We start from the raw sequence: 12,271 nt of genomic DNA on the forward strand, positions 1-12,271 counted from the left end.
TTGCAGAAATGGGTGGAAGCGAGCGCCAGGTAACTGCTATCATGGCTTAGCACCGCTACAGCACAGAGGTGATTAAAAAAGGAGGCAAAGGCAGCGAACGCTGAATCCCACCGGGAAAAAGACAACCAGAAACTAGAAGTGGCTCTGATCTGGGCCATGGCGGCGGTGCGCAGGAGGTGCCCCCCCCCCCCCGCGCCCCCTTTCCGATGCTCTGAGGCCCAGGCGGTGTAGGGGAGGAGGGGCAGGCCCGCGGGGACAAGGCCGCTCTCCCGCCGCGTTCAGGCCCGCCGCCCGCGCCCGGGCTCCTCGGTGTGCCTCGCTCCAGGCGAGGCTGGGCCAGCCCCGCGGAGGCCGACAGCGCTGCCCCCCTCGGCGGGCTGAGCCCCCGGGGCCGTCCCCGGCAGGTGGATGCCGCTGCTCCTCCCCCGTCCCGTCCCGTCCCCTGCCCGGCTCCGCGCCGCCTCTTGCCGCCGCCCCGCTCCGCTCCGCTCCCAGCTGACGGGGGCAGCCCCTTGTTTACTGGCCAGGGAGGCCGCCGCCAGCCCGGCCTGCGCTGGAAGGGGCCGCCGCCGCCGGGGCTGCCGCCGAGGAGCAGGGAGGAGCCGGGCGCTATAAAGGGGGCCGCGGCCGCCCGCCGGGTGTCTCACCGACAATGCGAAGCCGGGCCCGGCCCCCGCTCCCGCCCCGCGGCCTCTGATTCGCCCCCGCCGGGACTCGCCGAGCCGCGGCGGCTGCAGCGACGCGGGCATGGGACCGAGAGCGGCGGCGGCGGCACTGGCCGTGGCCGTGGTGCTGGCGGCCTGGTGCGGCCGGAGCCGCGGGGAGAGTGAGTGCGGGCCGGGGGCGCGGCCTGGGCGGCCGATGGGGCCCGGGCGGGCGGCGGGGCCGCGGCCGCCGCCGGAGGGGGTGAGGCGGGCGGCGCGGGGCGGTGCGGCCCCGCTTACCCTTTGTACCTGTTCGGGGCGAGGCGGCGGCGTCGGCCGCGGAGCGGGGCCGGCGGCTGTGGCGGGGCCTGCGGGGCCCACAGCCCTCCCGCGGGGGGCGGCGCGGGTGACCTTCACCCCGCGGCTGAGCCCCACGGTGGCGGTGGGGCGGCGGGCGCCGGGCGGGAGGGCTGTCGCTCGTCCCCGGTTTCTCGCTCGTCGGGGCTTGAGGCCAGCGGGGCCGCGGGGTGGGGGGGGTGGTGTGCCAGGCTGGGGCCTCACCCGGCACCGGAGGGGCTCAGGTGTGAGGAGGGGCGCGGCCCCCGATCCCACTCCGCTGTCGGGAGGTGTCGGTGTGGTGGGGCTGGGGGGTGTCCTTCCTTCCCCGCCCGGCCTCCAGCTGCCTCGGACCCGCGGGGGAGGGGGGGGGGGGGCTGGAGCCCCGAGGTGGGCAGCGGGGTCCCCGGGGGCGCCGGGTAGGGGTGTAATGATGCACCGCAGGCCGCAAGTGCGCTAAATCCACGGAGTTTGATGTACGGGAGGTCACAAACTTGCTAAATCCGCGGCAAGTTTCAGCCTTATGAGCTCTTTTGATGGGTCACGTTAAATAAACTTGCATAGGAAAGTCTTCTAGTTAGAGGTCTTAATTCTGGGTGATTTTTACAGATGTTCTTTAATGAAAGGCACGTGTTTGTTTAAAGAGAGCTGACTAGATAAATAAATTCTCTCTCCTGCAGACGACCCCACAGCCTACCTTTTAGCTTTCCCATTGGAAGAGCTGATAGCAAGAGAATCAGTGCAAGCGCGGACAGTGTGATGAGGGGCGGTTTTGAGATGTGTGTGATACTCGGGGAATAAAGCAGGATGTATCCTTAAGACAGCCTCCTTTTCCCAGCAATCAGACAAGTTCTATATTGCAAAAATAGCCTAGTTTCTTCCTCAGTCATGTTCTTATGCTGGAAGCCTTAAAAGAGACCAGTGGTATGGTTTTAACTTGGGAGGGTAGGTTCCAGCTGGCAAGCGTGTACAAACCTGCCTGTTACAACAGAGAAATGGAAAAGGTAGTTGACATAAAACACTAGTAATAAATACATATACAACTTTAGTCCAGCAGTTCCTAATTTTAAAACATTATTATTATTATTACTACTACTACTACCGTGAATCTTCTCATTTATTTATTTGTATCATACTTGCTTTTTGGGCTGCAAGTGTATTTGTGATCTTAACTCCCTAATCTTTGTTGTATTACTACAAAAATCTGCTCTCCAATTCATGGATGGAGAGACAGGAATGATGCACAAGACCAAGTAAAATCTGGGGTGGAATGTTCTTATGTCATTCATGTAGCGCAAATACTTTCTATTTTGCAGACAATTTAGATTATAAGGCCCCTAATTAAAAAGGTTTTCAGCTGCTATGATGTTTGACTCCATTTTCTGAGAATGATTAGATCACACAGCGCTACAGTGTGGGGGGAAAACAACACGCTAAATGTGAAGGCCTGCATCAGCATGGCTGGAAGGGTAGATGCACGTACAATAGTATAAGCAAACAAGTTGTTCCCTGAGCAACGGAACTAATGAAGTCTGCTTTCTTGGAGATTTGTGTCCTGCGTTCTCTGCAGACGTGCCCCGTGATCACACTGCTCTCCAGCGACAATAGACCCCCCCACCTCTGAGCCCAACCTTGCACAGTTTTTCTTGTACCCTATGTCTTTCTCTTCCCCTTACTACTTTTAGGCAATGTCAAGTAAGAAAGCATCATGTAGTATGTCTATGGGTGGTTCAGCAGGCGAACTGGGGGATGGTTTGAGTTCACACTTAAAGCATCCTTTGGATGGAGATGCTGAGTTTTTCCTCCTTAATCCATCCCGTTTTCCTAAGTCTTTCAGGATCATGATGTGCGAGAACTCTCTTCCTCTTTTACATGTGAATGAAGTTAGTTGGTGAGTTCAGAAGTTACTGAGAGGAGTAGAAGCAAGGGTTAAGGAAAGGAGACCTGACCTGCACATAAACTGATGATACATATATCTTGTTTTATGAAGAAAACCCAGTTTGTGTGTTGTGTTTTTTTTATCACTGTGTAAACATACTGCAACTGCTTGAAATAAATCTCACACATGACTCATGCACGTCAATTCATTAGCTGTGGTATTTAGGGTGGGATTTACCTCATCTAGTTTTAGGCAGCTACCAACTCAGCAGCTAGCTTTGGGCTCCTTTTGTGATTAGTAGAAAATTATAGTCAATAGTCACTGGAATTTAGAGGATGCTTCCTCCCCTTCTAAACTCTTCACCTAAATTTGGGCTCCACACGTCTACTCCTTTGCCTGCTGCTGATGGTGGGAGCTAGAAATGTAGCTCAGATCTCTTTACCTACATCAGCAGGTGGGACAGATTTCACTTTGTCTTTCTGTAGTAATAGCCTTTGAAAATAATTTGTTTCTTTATTATTTCTAGCTCATAGCAGGTTTTTATTTAAAAGTATTTAAAATAGTGCAACCTCTCATATGTGCTCAGAAACTCATTAAGAAGCTGGTCCCTTGTTCCACCTCAAGCCTGTGTTAATTTTTGACGTTGAGAGACTCGGTCTAGAGTGAAATTTTGCTCCCAAGAGTATCAAGTAGAAAGAGTAGGTGCAGCAGGCCAGGGCTGTCTCAAAACCAGGCAACAACTGTGTCTGTCAGCTGTCCCAGCATGCCCTCTTGCTATTTTAAAGAGTGGTTGTACACTAACTGTCTCTGAATAGTCTGTAGAACCCGTAAGCTTTCTGGAGGTCAGTTGTGGGGTGACTGTCTTGTGGACTATAAATTACGTTGATATTGGCAACGTGTAAAACCTGTTCTCTCTCCCTTTCAAGTAACGAGGGATCTGAAGGTCTGTCGGCATTGATCTCTGCCTGTTACCCTGCGCGATCTCCTGCAGTCCTGGGATGCAGTCGCTTCGCTGCCTTTTATCTTTGCATGGGAAGCACAGCAGCATGAGTTGTGTTTTCTGTTTATGTTTTAAATTGAATGCAGAGATCATAATGATATAGCAAACCAGGCTTTCTAGGCCAGACTGTGAGGCTATCCATGCTTTTGGCATTAAGGAAAGCGACCTCCGTGAGAGGTTTGCCCTGGTTCGGCAGCGCTGTCTTCTGTAACGGAAGAGAACAGGCAGAGATGTTGTCGGAGGGGGCCGGAGGTGTATACATGGGCTTCTTTCTGAGTCCATATCTCAGTTTGCTTCATTGCTCAGATCTCAATGGCTGAGGTGGAAAACTGAAGTTTAAAAATTAATATTTCACAATTAAATTATTTTATATCTGTGAAACTATTGCTACAGTAGGCTAGAAGCTGTCTTACAGTCCTTTCTACTAACCGGTCGCTTAACAGGGTGTTTTCCTCTCCCAGCAGTTATCCCAAATCCTTTTCCCAGTTTCCTAATACTGCTTCTAGAAGTCAGCCTTACATAGAATTGCAAGGCTTTTGACTTGACCAAAGTGAGTGTCATTTTTCTTAAAGAATTAGTTTCTTCAAGTAGGCAGCAAAGGCTATAAAAATGCAGAATTAACTAATAGTTACCTGAAATGGTTTGTGATCTTTCTGTGCAGTGCTACATTGTTCTGGTCTTGATTGATAAAGGGCCAGAGCTCTGAAGCAGTGAATCATGAAGGTTTGGTATCCACATGGTTTACTATAAACAAGCCTTAAGTTCCAGCTATTCCCCTGGTTGGACTTTTATCTTGAACACTAACCTCTGACATCAGATCCAGTTTCTTCATTCAGTACTTTAAGGTTACCAAACTAGTTTGTTCAAGAGGCTTTGGCATCTTGGGATTTTTCTGTTTGTTTGTTTTTAAAATGCATGCTTTACAACATTTTCTTGGGGGTCTGATGAAACATATCTATAATTATATTTTTATTGGGTTTTTTTTAAGCTGCTTTGAATAGCTTGGTAACTAGGGATGGAGGAGTGTTTCCTCTCTGGCAGTGTAGTGCTGTGCTGCTGGACATGGAGCCTGTTTCTGCTGAAATTTAGGAATTTATGTTTAGTAGAGATTTTGCCAGCAGTTTGAACAGGAATAGCTTTGGGCCTACTACTGGAGAATCAATTTGAGATTTTTATTTCCCTGAAAGCTGATTTATGTGTTTTTTGAAACCAGGTTGTCTGTAGCATAATTGACTGCTCAACTTTGTTCTCCTTCTGGGATCAAACCTGCCTAGCTTTCATACTGAATTGTTGATTAATTCCCCTGTCCCTGCAGAAGAAATACTATCAAGGGAAGCTATGGAAAAACACTTACTATTTTGCTTAAAACTGCTTCTTGTTGTCTTGGTAACAATAAATTTATGGGGTGACTTAAGCAGCTACTGCGTGAGCAGAAGGTACAAACTGCTGAACAGAATTCAAAAGCGTGAAAAGATTGAGAACCCTCATACAAAAAAACATATTTTGTTTCAGGTATTCTTAACTCATTATTCTCACTGATCATTGTGGTGGTAAAAAAAAAAAAAAGGAGCTCAGATACTGGGGCAGTATTTATCACTGAAAAACTAAACTTAAGTAGAACATGAAGAACAGTTCTTAGGTGTGATTTTTTTTCTAAATGTGGGAAAAATCTGTATAAACCCTTTTAGTCTTTGTAGAGTTACCATTGTATTAGCTTTTTATTCAACTGTTTATTTCAGAACCAAACCTCTAATTTGTTTTAAATTCCTCCTACGTTTCTATACCAGGCTAATGTCACTGTTTGATACTGCCTTCGTTAAAAGGACTTGTGCAGAAGCCCCCGGTGTTGGAACCCCTTAAGCACAGCAGACAGCGTGACAGGTTTATTACGTTGCTGTTGCTCAGCTTTGAAAGAAGCAGAGTTTGAGTAACTCAGGTCACATCCTGGTTTGCCAGGATGTGTGGAATCTCCTGTCTGGTCTGTGCCGGCAGCACTAATTACAAATAATGCATTCTGTATCAGAGTTTGGAACAGGTGAAAAATACAGGAATAGTTCTAAAGTGCAAACAACTGGTGGATTGTGGATGTGCACTTCCAGCTCTGCTGGATTTAGATGATTATTTAACTCCTCAAAATGCTTTTCTGCTTACTCCCAAGCTTTGCCTATCTCTTTTTAGATTCAGCTTCAGCTACCTTTCTTCTTCAAGTCACCTGGTCAAAATGTTTGGCTATCTTAGCCTTTGGTCACGGATCTCCGGTGAGGGATGTGTTTCAGGGTGGGGAGAGCTGAAGGCGAGGGAGGTTTGTACCTTGCGTGGGTGTTTCAGTCACTGCATTTTTTGAGGAGATAGGAAGATCTTTGAGGGGCTTGCTGGCTGTTTTGGGCCAGGAGCAGCACTTAGTAGTGATCTCCAGAAGCCTGTAGCGGTACGGGTCAGATTCACAAGCAGTGTAATTTGACTTCTTTTGAGTCTGTAGGAAAGTGGTGAGCGCTGCGACCTCTGGGAGCGCAGATGATCAGCCTGGTGCTAGGTAGAAGCAGAGAACACTCTCTGTGAAGCCTTGCTGGATGCGTACCTTTCCTCAGCCAAGCAGGACCATGATCTTCCTTGGTGCATGGCACCCTACCCTCTGGTGCGTGGCATGGGGCTGATGCAGCAGCTGACCACCCGGGATAGCTCCTTCAGACCCCATTCCCTGGCTGCGTTACCAGGTGATAGGAAGTTTTTTGTAGCCTGAAGTGCAGCCACAGCACTTGCGGGACTTCCTGACTACCAAACTGCAGTTCTTTTCATCCGTGCTCAAGTTTTTGCTCTCTTCTCTTTCTATGGAGCTGAACAGGGATAGCCATGTGGATTAAGGGCTTGTCTGGGGGCCAGCTTGTGGCTTGTTTCTAGTGACTTAATTCTGGTCAAAATGATGTAAGACTGATGTAATTATGCTTAGTGTGTATATATATGTATATATATGTTGTGGCCTTGAGCCACAATAAAAGCCTAGAGCTTTTACTCTTAGTCTGTAGAGCTGAGTTGTATTTTTTGACCTTTCCTTTTCCTTGAGGTCAGCTGTATACATTCACGTTACTCAAGGTAGTACTTCATACTGTGATACAGCAGCTGGTTGTAGGTACCACTTCGGCATGCTGTATTTTGCCTGTGTGCTCAGCAACCAGTATATAAGAACCAAGATGCTGGATTTTGAATTTACTGGATAGTTTTAGCTGCACTGGTGACTTGTGCATTGAATGTCAGCGTCCGACTTTTATTTGTCCTTCTGTTGTTTCTCCTTTCATGAAGAAACCACTGGCCTACCCTGTCATACACTTGCTTCCTTGGAAATACCTCTTAATTTTTTTAAATAAGTAATTTAGAATACTTCAACTAGATCTGTGGCTCTCCCAGTGCTTTTAGCCCATGGTTGGGATGTGCAGCGAGACAGCTTTCTGGCTTGCTTCCAGTTTGGCTGCAGTTTTTCATGGGGCAAAGAGGTTGCTGCTAGCTGCACATCAGATTTCCTTTCCCACTTTGAAAAAGTACATCCTTGATCTTTGAGGCACTGTGCACATTAGCTTTTTTCTTCCAGAAAGCAATTTATGAAATGGCTTGGATATAGTGCCAAAAAATCCCATTGGGCAATAACATTGTTTCAAATCCTATATTAGTGTTGCCAGATTTGGGGTTTTTTTACTGCACTGGAACAATTTTTTGAATAATCATTAAGACATTTGCATAGAATTTATTTTTAACCCACACAGCAGTGGTCTGTGTAAAACCATGAGGAGTCAGACAATTGTAACTATTAAACATCTGTCTCTACATCAGTTTTTTGAGGCCTGATCACTGCTGGGTGATTTCTTGCAGCTGCGATGCAGTAATTTTAGTCAGTGAGCTTTACATGCAGTGACAAAAAGAGTAAAGTTCCTGTGCTTTTAATCCGGGGGGGGTGGGGGGGGGGTGGCTAGCTCAGCCTTAGACAAAAGAGGGGAAGTGGGTGCAGTCTTAAAAAAAAAAAAAAAGGTTTGTCTGTGTATTTCTATGAAGTTTGATTTTTAAAAGGGTTATGGCTGGGACTTCCATTGTGCTTTACAGGCATAGGGTTCAGAATTTCCTTCTTGATTTCTTACCTGTGCTTAGACTTAAAAAAACCCCAGTATTTCCCTAGTCAAACTTTTTCCTTCCGGTCTTTTCCTTTTGTGGGTGCCTGGATTCGTGTTATTCTGTTTACCTTCTAATTTATGTGACTTTTCCTTTTGCCAATTCTTTGGGTTACTGGTTCTGCTAAATAAACTGTCCAGATAGTCAAGGCAGGGAGATTTGCAACCTTGAGAAAATAATAACAAAAAAGTCCAAACACCTAATCTGAAAAGAATGCTTAGGGCAAAAATTACTGGTGTAGTAAATAACTCCTGTCAGCAAAGTCTGGGCAAGAGTGTAGGCTGTACTCTTGCATGTGTGTATTTCCAGGTTTTTCTGCTCTCTTCTGAAGCGTTACCATTTCCTAGCCATCATTCTCTTCCTATCTTTCCCACCCTGTAACCATTCTAAATTACTCCCTCTAATCCACTGGCATTAATTGCACAATCTGAGATGAGGTAGGTGTGTCGCTGGCAACTATCTAAAGAAAACAGATTCAGTTGCATAGAGGTCTCTTACTTTTGTAAATGCCAAATGACGTCTCAGGACTGGTGTTACAGCTGCAGTCGTGACAGAGGTAATACAGGGAAGATCAAGATGGCAGAAAAAAAATGATGCAATAGTTTTATTTTGTAATAATATACCAGGGCACATTCCCCACAGTATATTTCTTAACACTGGGAGCATGCTTTACTGAGAAGGCCCTAGCCACATGCTCTGAGTGCAGCTATATATTACCGTACGGTTGGACAAAACTGTGTATTTAGAAAATGAAAACAATTACCTTTTCTTGAATAAATTAGGTTGTTCTTTGCCTTCCAGTTTGCAGAAGCATGGACATTCGCAACAATCTGACCCGGTTGAACATGCTTGAGAACTGCACTGTGATCGAGGGCCACTTGCAAATATTGCTGATGTTTAAAACCAAGCCTGAAGATTTCCGTGAGCTCAGCTTTCCTAAACTGACAATGATTACAGACTACTTGCTGCTTTTTCGTGTGTATGGCCTGGAGAGTTTAAAGGGACTTTTCCCCAACCTCACTGTGATTCGGGGAACTCATCTGTTTTTTAACTATGCGCTCGTCATTTTTGAGATGGTTCACTTGAAAGAGATTGGCCTCTATAACCTGATGAACATCACTCGAGGCGCTGTGCGGATTGAGAAGAACAACGAATTATGTTACTTGTCCACGATCGACTGGTCAAGGATTTTGGATTCTGTGGAAGATAATTACATTGTGGCCAACAAGGATGACAAAGAAGAGTGTGGAGATGTGTGTCCGGGAACTGTGAAAGGGAAGAGCAACTGTCCGCCTACTGTGATAAATGGCATTTTCATTGAACGCTGCTGGACCCACGATCGCTGTCAGAGAGGTGAGTCTGCCGGGTGATGTATGTCGACTACGGTTTTGCTGTCAATTTTTAACCTGTCGTATCTGTTGGAGGGCTAATAGCTACCTATTAATTGCTACCTTTAAGCACAGGTTCCTGAAAGCAAGGCTCAAAATTGACGCTGGACAGGTGAGAGAACCTTTGGGATGGAGCTGTAGTAGCAGTTCTTTTACCTATGTGAATAATGTATCTAAAAATGTTGTGTTTGGTTTCTCTGGAAAGTTTGGGACTGCCTAGAGCTCACAGGATCAACAGATCTTGAGTGTAACTGCTATCTTGTATAATAGTTTGATGGTTTAGTGTCTCTGTTGGGGCTTGGGTGGAGGATTAGAAGTCCAGGTTGACTGAAGAGCCACAGCAGGTGGGAACAGAATGGCAGGGAAAAGTCTTTATGGAATAAACCTGCCACTAGAAAGGTGCAATTACATTTTTACTGAAACCTTCCTGCCATAAAAAGGTGTAAGGAACATGATGATAAGTGAGCAATGTTTGCACAGAATAAGAAGCTGGAAGCTGAGTCAGACCTGAAGGGAAAAGGGAAAGGAGGAGTGAGGACCTGGATGGGGGTTACCCGTAGCAGGAGCCCTGGGAAGGGTGAAATAACTGGGCTTTGAGCCTGGGGTTTTAATTCAGGGCAGAAGGTATGTTCAGAAAGCTAGCCACTGTTGCAACCCCTGAACTCCAGTTCTTAAACTGTATTTAGGGTTGCTTTTGCTTTCATACAGATTTGTTTTTTCCAGACTTGGAACTGACCTTAAGTTTAGTTTTAATTATATATTTACTGTGATTTATGTTAAATCTGACCTGACGGGGAGCAAAGTGAATTGAGGTAAAACTGACAGATTTAGAGTTGACTGTCTTTCTGGAGGTAGTGCATCCCAATGAAGCAGTGTGTCCTAAGATGAAATTAGGAAACTTGTGGGCTGGAGAGAATTTCTTGCCAAGCTCTAAAGGGCAACTCTGAGTGCTAAGTGCCAAATTTGAGAAGGAATTCCTCCCAGTATGCATAAACTAATGAAATTAATGTGGTTTCCCCTCTGCTACTCCTCACCTCAAAATCATCTAGCTTCCTTTTAAAGAAAGTGGTTATTTTTTGTCACCAGAATAACAGGGTATGAGCAGGAAGATGCAAGCATGTATGTGTGTGCCTTTTTTTAAAGTGAAAAATAAGGTTATAAAGCATTTTAATGTATGAACTCTTTCAGTACACAGTTGTTATCAGTGCTGAAACCTGGTTTCTTATGCATTCATGTTTTATGTTTTCTGCTGTTTCATAAGGTTAAAGATGTAAGTGAAACTATTTCAGTAGCTAGACTACTCATAATGTCCCTCACTCCTGTGAATTTTCTGGGGCTGTGCTGCAGCAGGTTGGAATGTGTGGTTTCCTTCCTTTATATAACTGCCTGTTCCCATGAAACCTGTAGGAATGTAGTCTTTTACCATTGGGGCAGAAATCGCAGCTCCTGAGCCTCTCGTACAGGTTCAGCTAAATTTGTTAGAGGATACCCATACAGCATCACACACCATCTGAGCTTAGTTCCTGAAGGAGCCAAGCTAGTAAGTCCATTTGATTTGCATTTGAAATTGAAATTTGAATTTGACAATGGTTTTGAAAGTAATTATATACAGATGCTCCCATCTGGCTTTCTGTGTTCCTTGCGGAAGATTTAGAGAAGCAATACTCCTACATATTCTGGCTGTAACTGGTATGTGTTTTCAAAACCACTTAACAAGCCGCACTTATCTTGTTTTGAATGCTAAGTTTTCTACTTTTATTTATTGGGAGCTGGTGTTTTCAGCAAGCTGGTATCTATTATATTGTGACACCAGCCTGTGTGCTTCTAAAGTTATTTTAACAGCTTGAGTAGTCTTTTAGACTTTTTAGGCTTTTTTGAGTAGCCTTTAGACTTTCAGCACACACACTAGTAACTATGGTAGAGGTTAAGTGACATTTATTTAGTGAACCTATTGGTGGAATTGCTGCCTTCTCTGTTCTCGTGCCAGCCGTAACATATCCTTAGCATGTGTAATGGTTTTGTCGGGATTATTAAGGGCTTGTGTGAATTGTACTTTGGCTTTCCTTAGCCTGAAGAGCCTCGTAGCAATTCCCAGTATTGAGGGCATTAATGTCATGAAACGTTTCCCTCTGCATTTTTACAGGTTATCTGGGAATCTTCAGTGGCTCACGCTGTGCCGAAGTCTCCCATTTCTCTGGTTTTAAGTGTATTCTCTTTTAGTTTTGCTCCTTGTTTTTTAACCAGTGCTGGAATGAAACGTAGCCATTTCAGTATAATTTTCTTGGGGAAAGTTTGCATTTGTGTGTTGTTTCAACAGAGGTTATTTGTACCTCTAGCCTGTTTTATAAAACTTGGTGTAGAATCTCCTATTTGCTACTTTTTTGTTGTGCGGGAAGTTGTCGCTGCCTAAATGGGTAGCACTGCTGCCCTGGGGCTGCTGGCCAGGATATTTTGTTTGCTGTTTTGTCTACCAGAAAAAAAATCCTTAAAGAATATGTAGATATTTTGTTTTGATGTTACAGTGTGTGTCAGTTGACAAAGACAAGTCCCAAGCTGGCAAGCTTTTCCAGCCTGTTAAGTTTGAGTCTTGCTGAAGAAGATTAGGAGATGGGCAAGAGAGCAGGTGTGGGAAGGCTGAAAGATGTCGCAGAAGGGTCTTGTGTGAGTGAGAAGGGCGAGATGGCTGGAGTTGGAGTGGGGTCCTGGGTGTCCCCCATCTCTTCCACACCGGTCTCAGACCTTCCCCTGCCTGCTGTATTGTGGTGGCTTCCTTCACGTTATCCCTGCCCCATCTCATATTGACGATGCATCTTGGCTATTTCTCTATTTTAATCAGCACAGATATTCCACTTAACTCCAAAACTAACTT

General features: G+C 45.8%; 1 protein-coding gene across 1 annotated transcript in view; it reads left to right on the forward strand.

The window, feature by feature from the left end:
* Positions 1–455: 455 nt before the first annotated feature.
* The window catches only part of INSR (insulin receptor), a 57,489-nt gene continuing 45,673 nt past the window's right edge, over positions 456–12,271 (forward strand). The window contains exons 1-2 of the mRNA XM_055710415.1: positions 456–826; positions 8,816–9,367. Of these exons, the coding sequence (XP_055566390.1) occupies positions 748–826; positions 8,816–9,367 (631 nt within the window). The 5' untranslated portion in view covers positions 456–747. The remainder of the gene's footprint in view (positions 827–8,815; positions 9,368–12,271) is intronic.

Source organism: Falco cherrug, chromosome 4, assembly GCF_023634085.1.
Source record: "Falco cherrug isolate bFalChe1 chromosome 4, bFalChe1.pri, whole genome shotgun sequence".
Lineage (NCBI taxonomy): Eukaryota > Metazoa > Chordata > Aves > Falconiformes > Falconidae > Falco > Falco cherrug.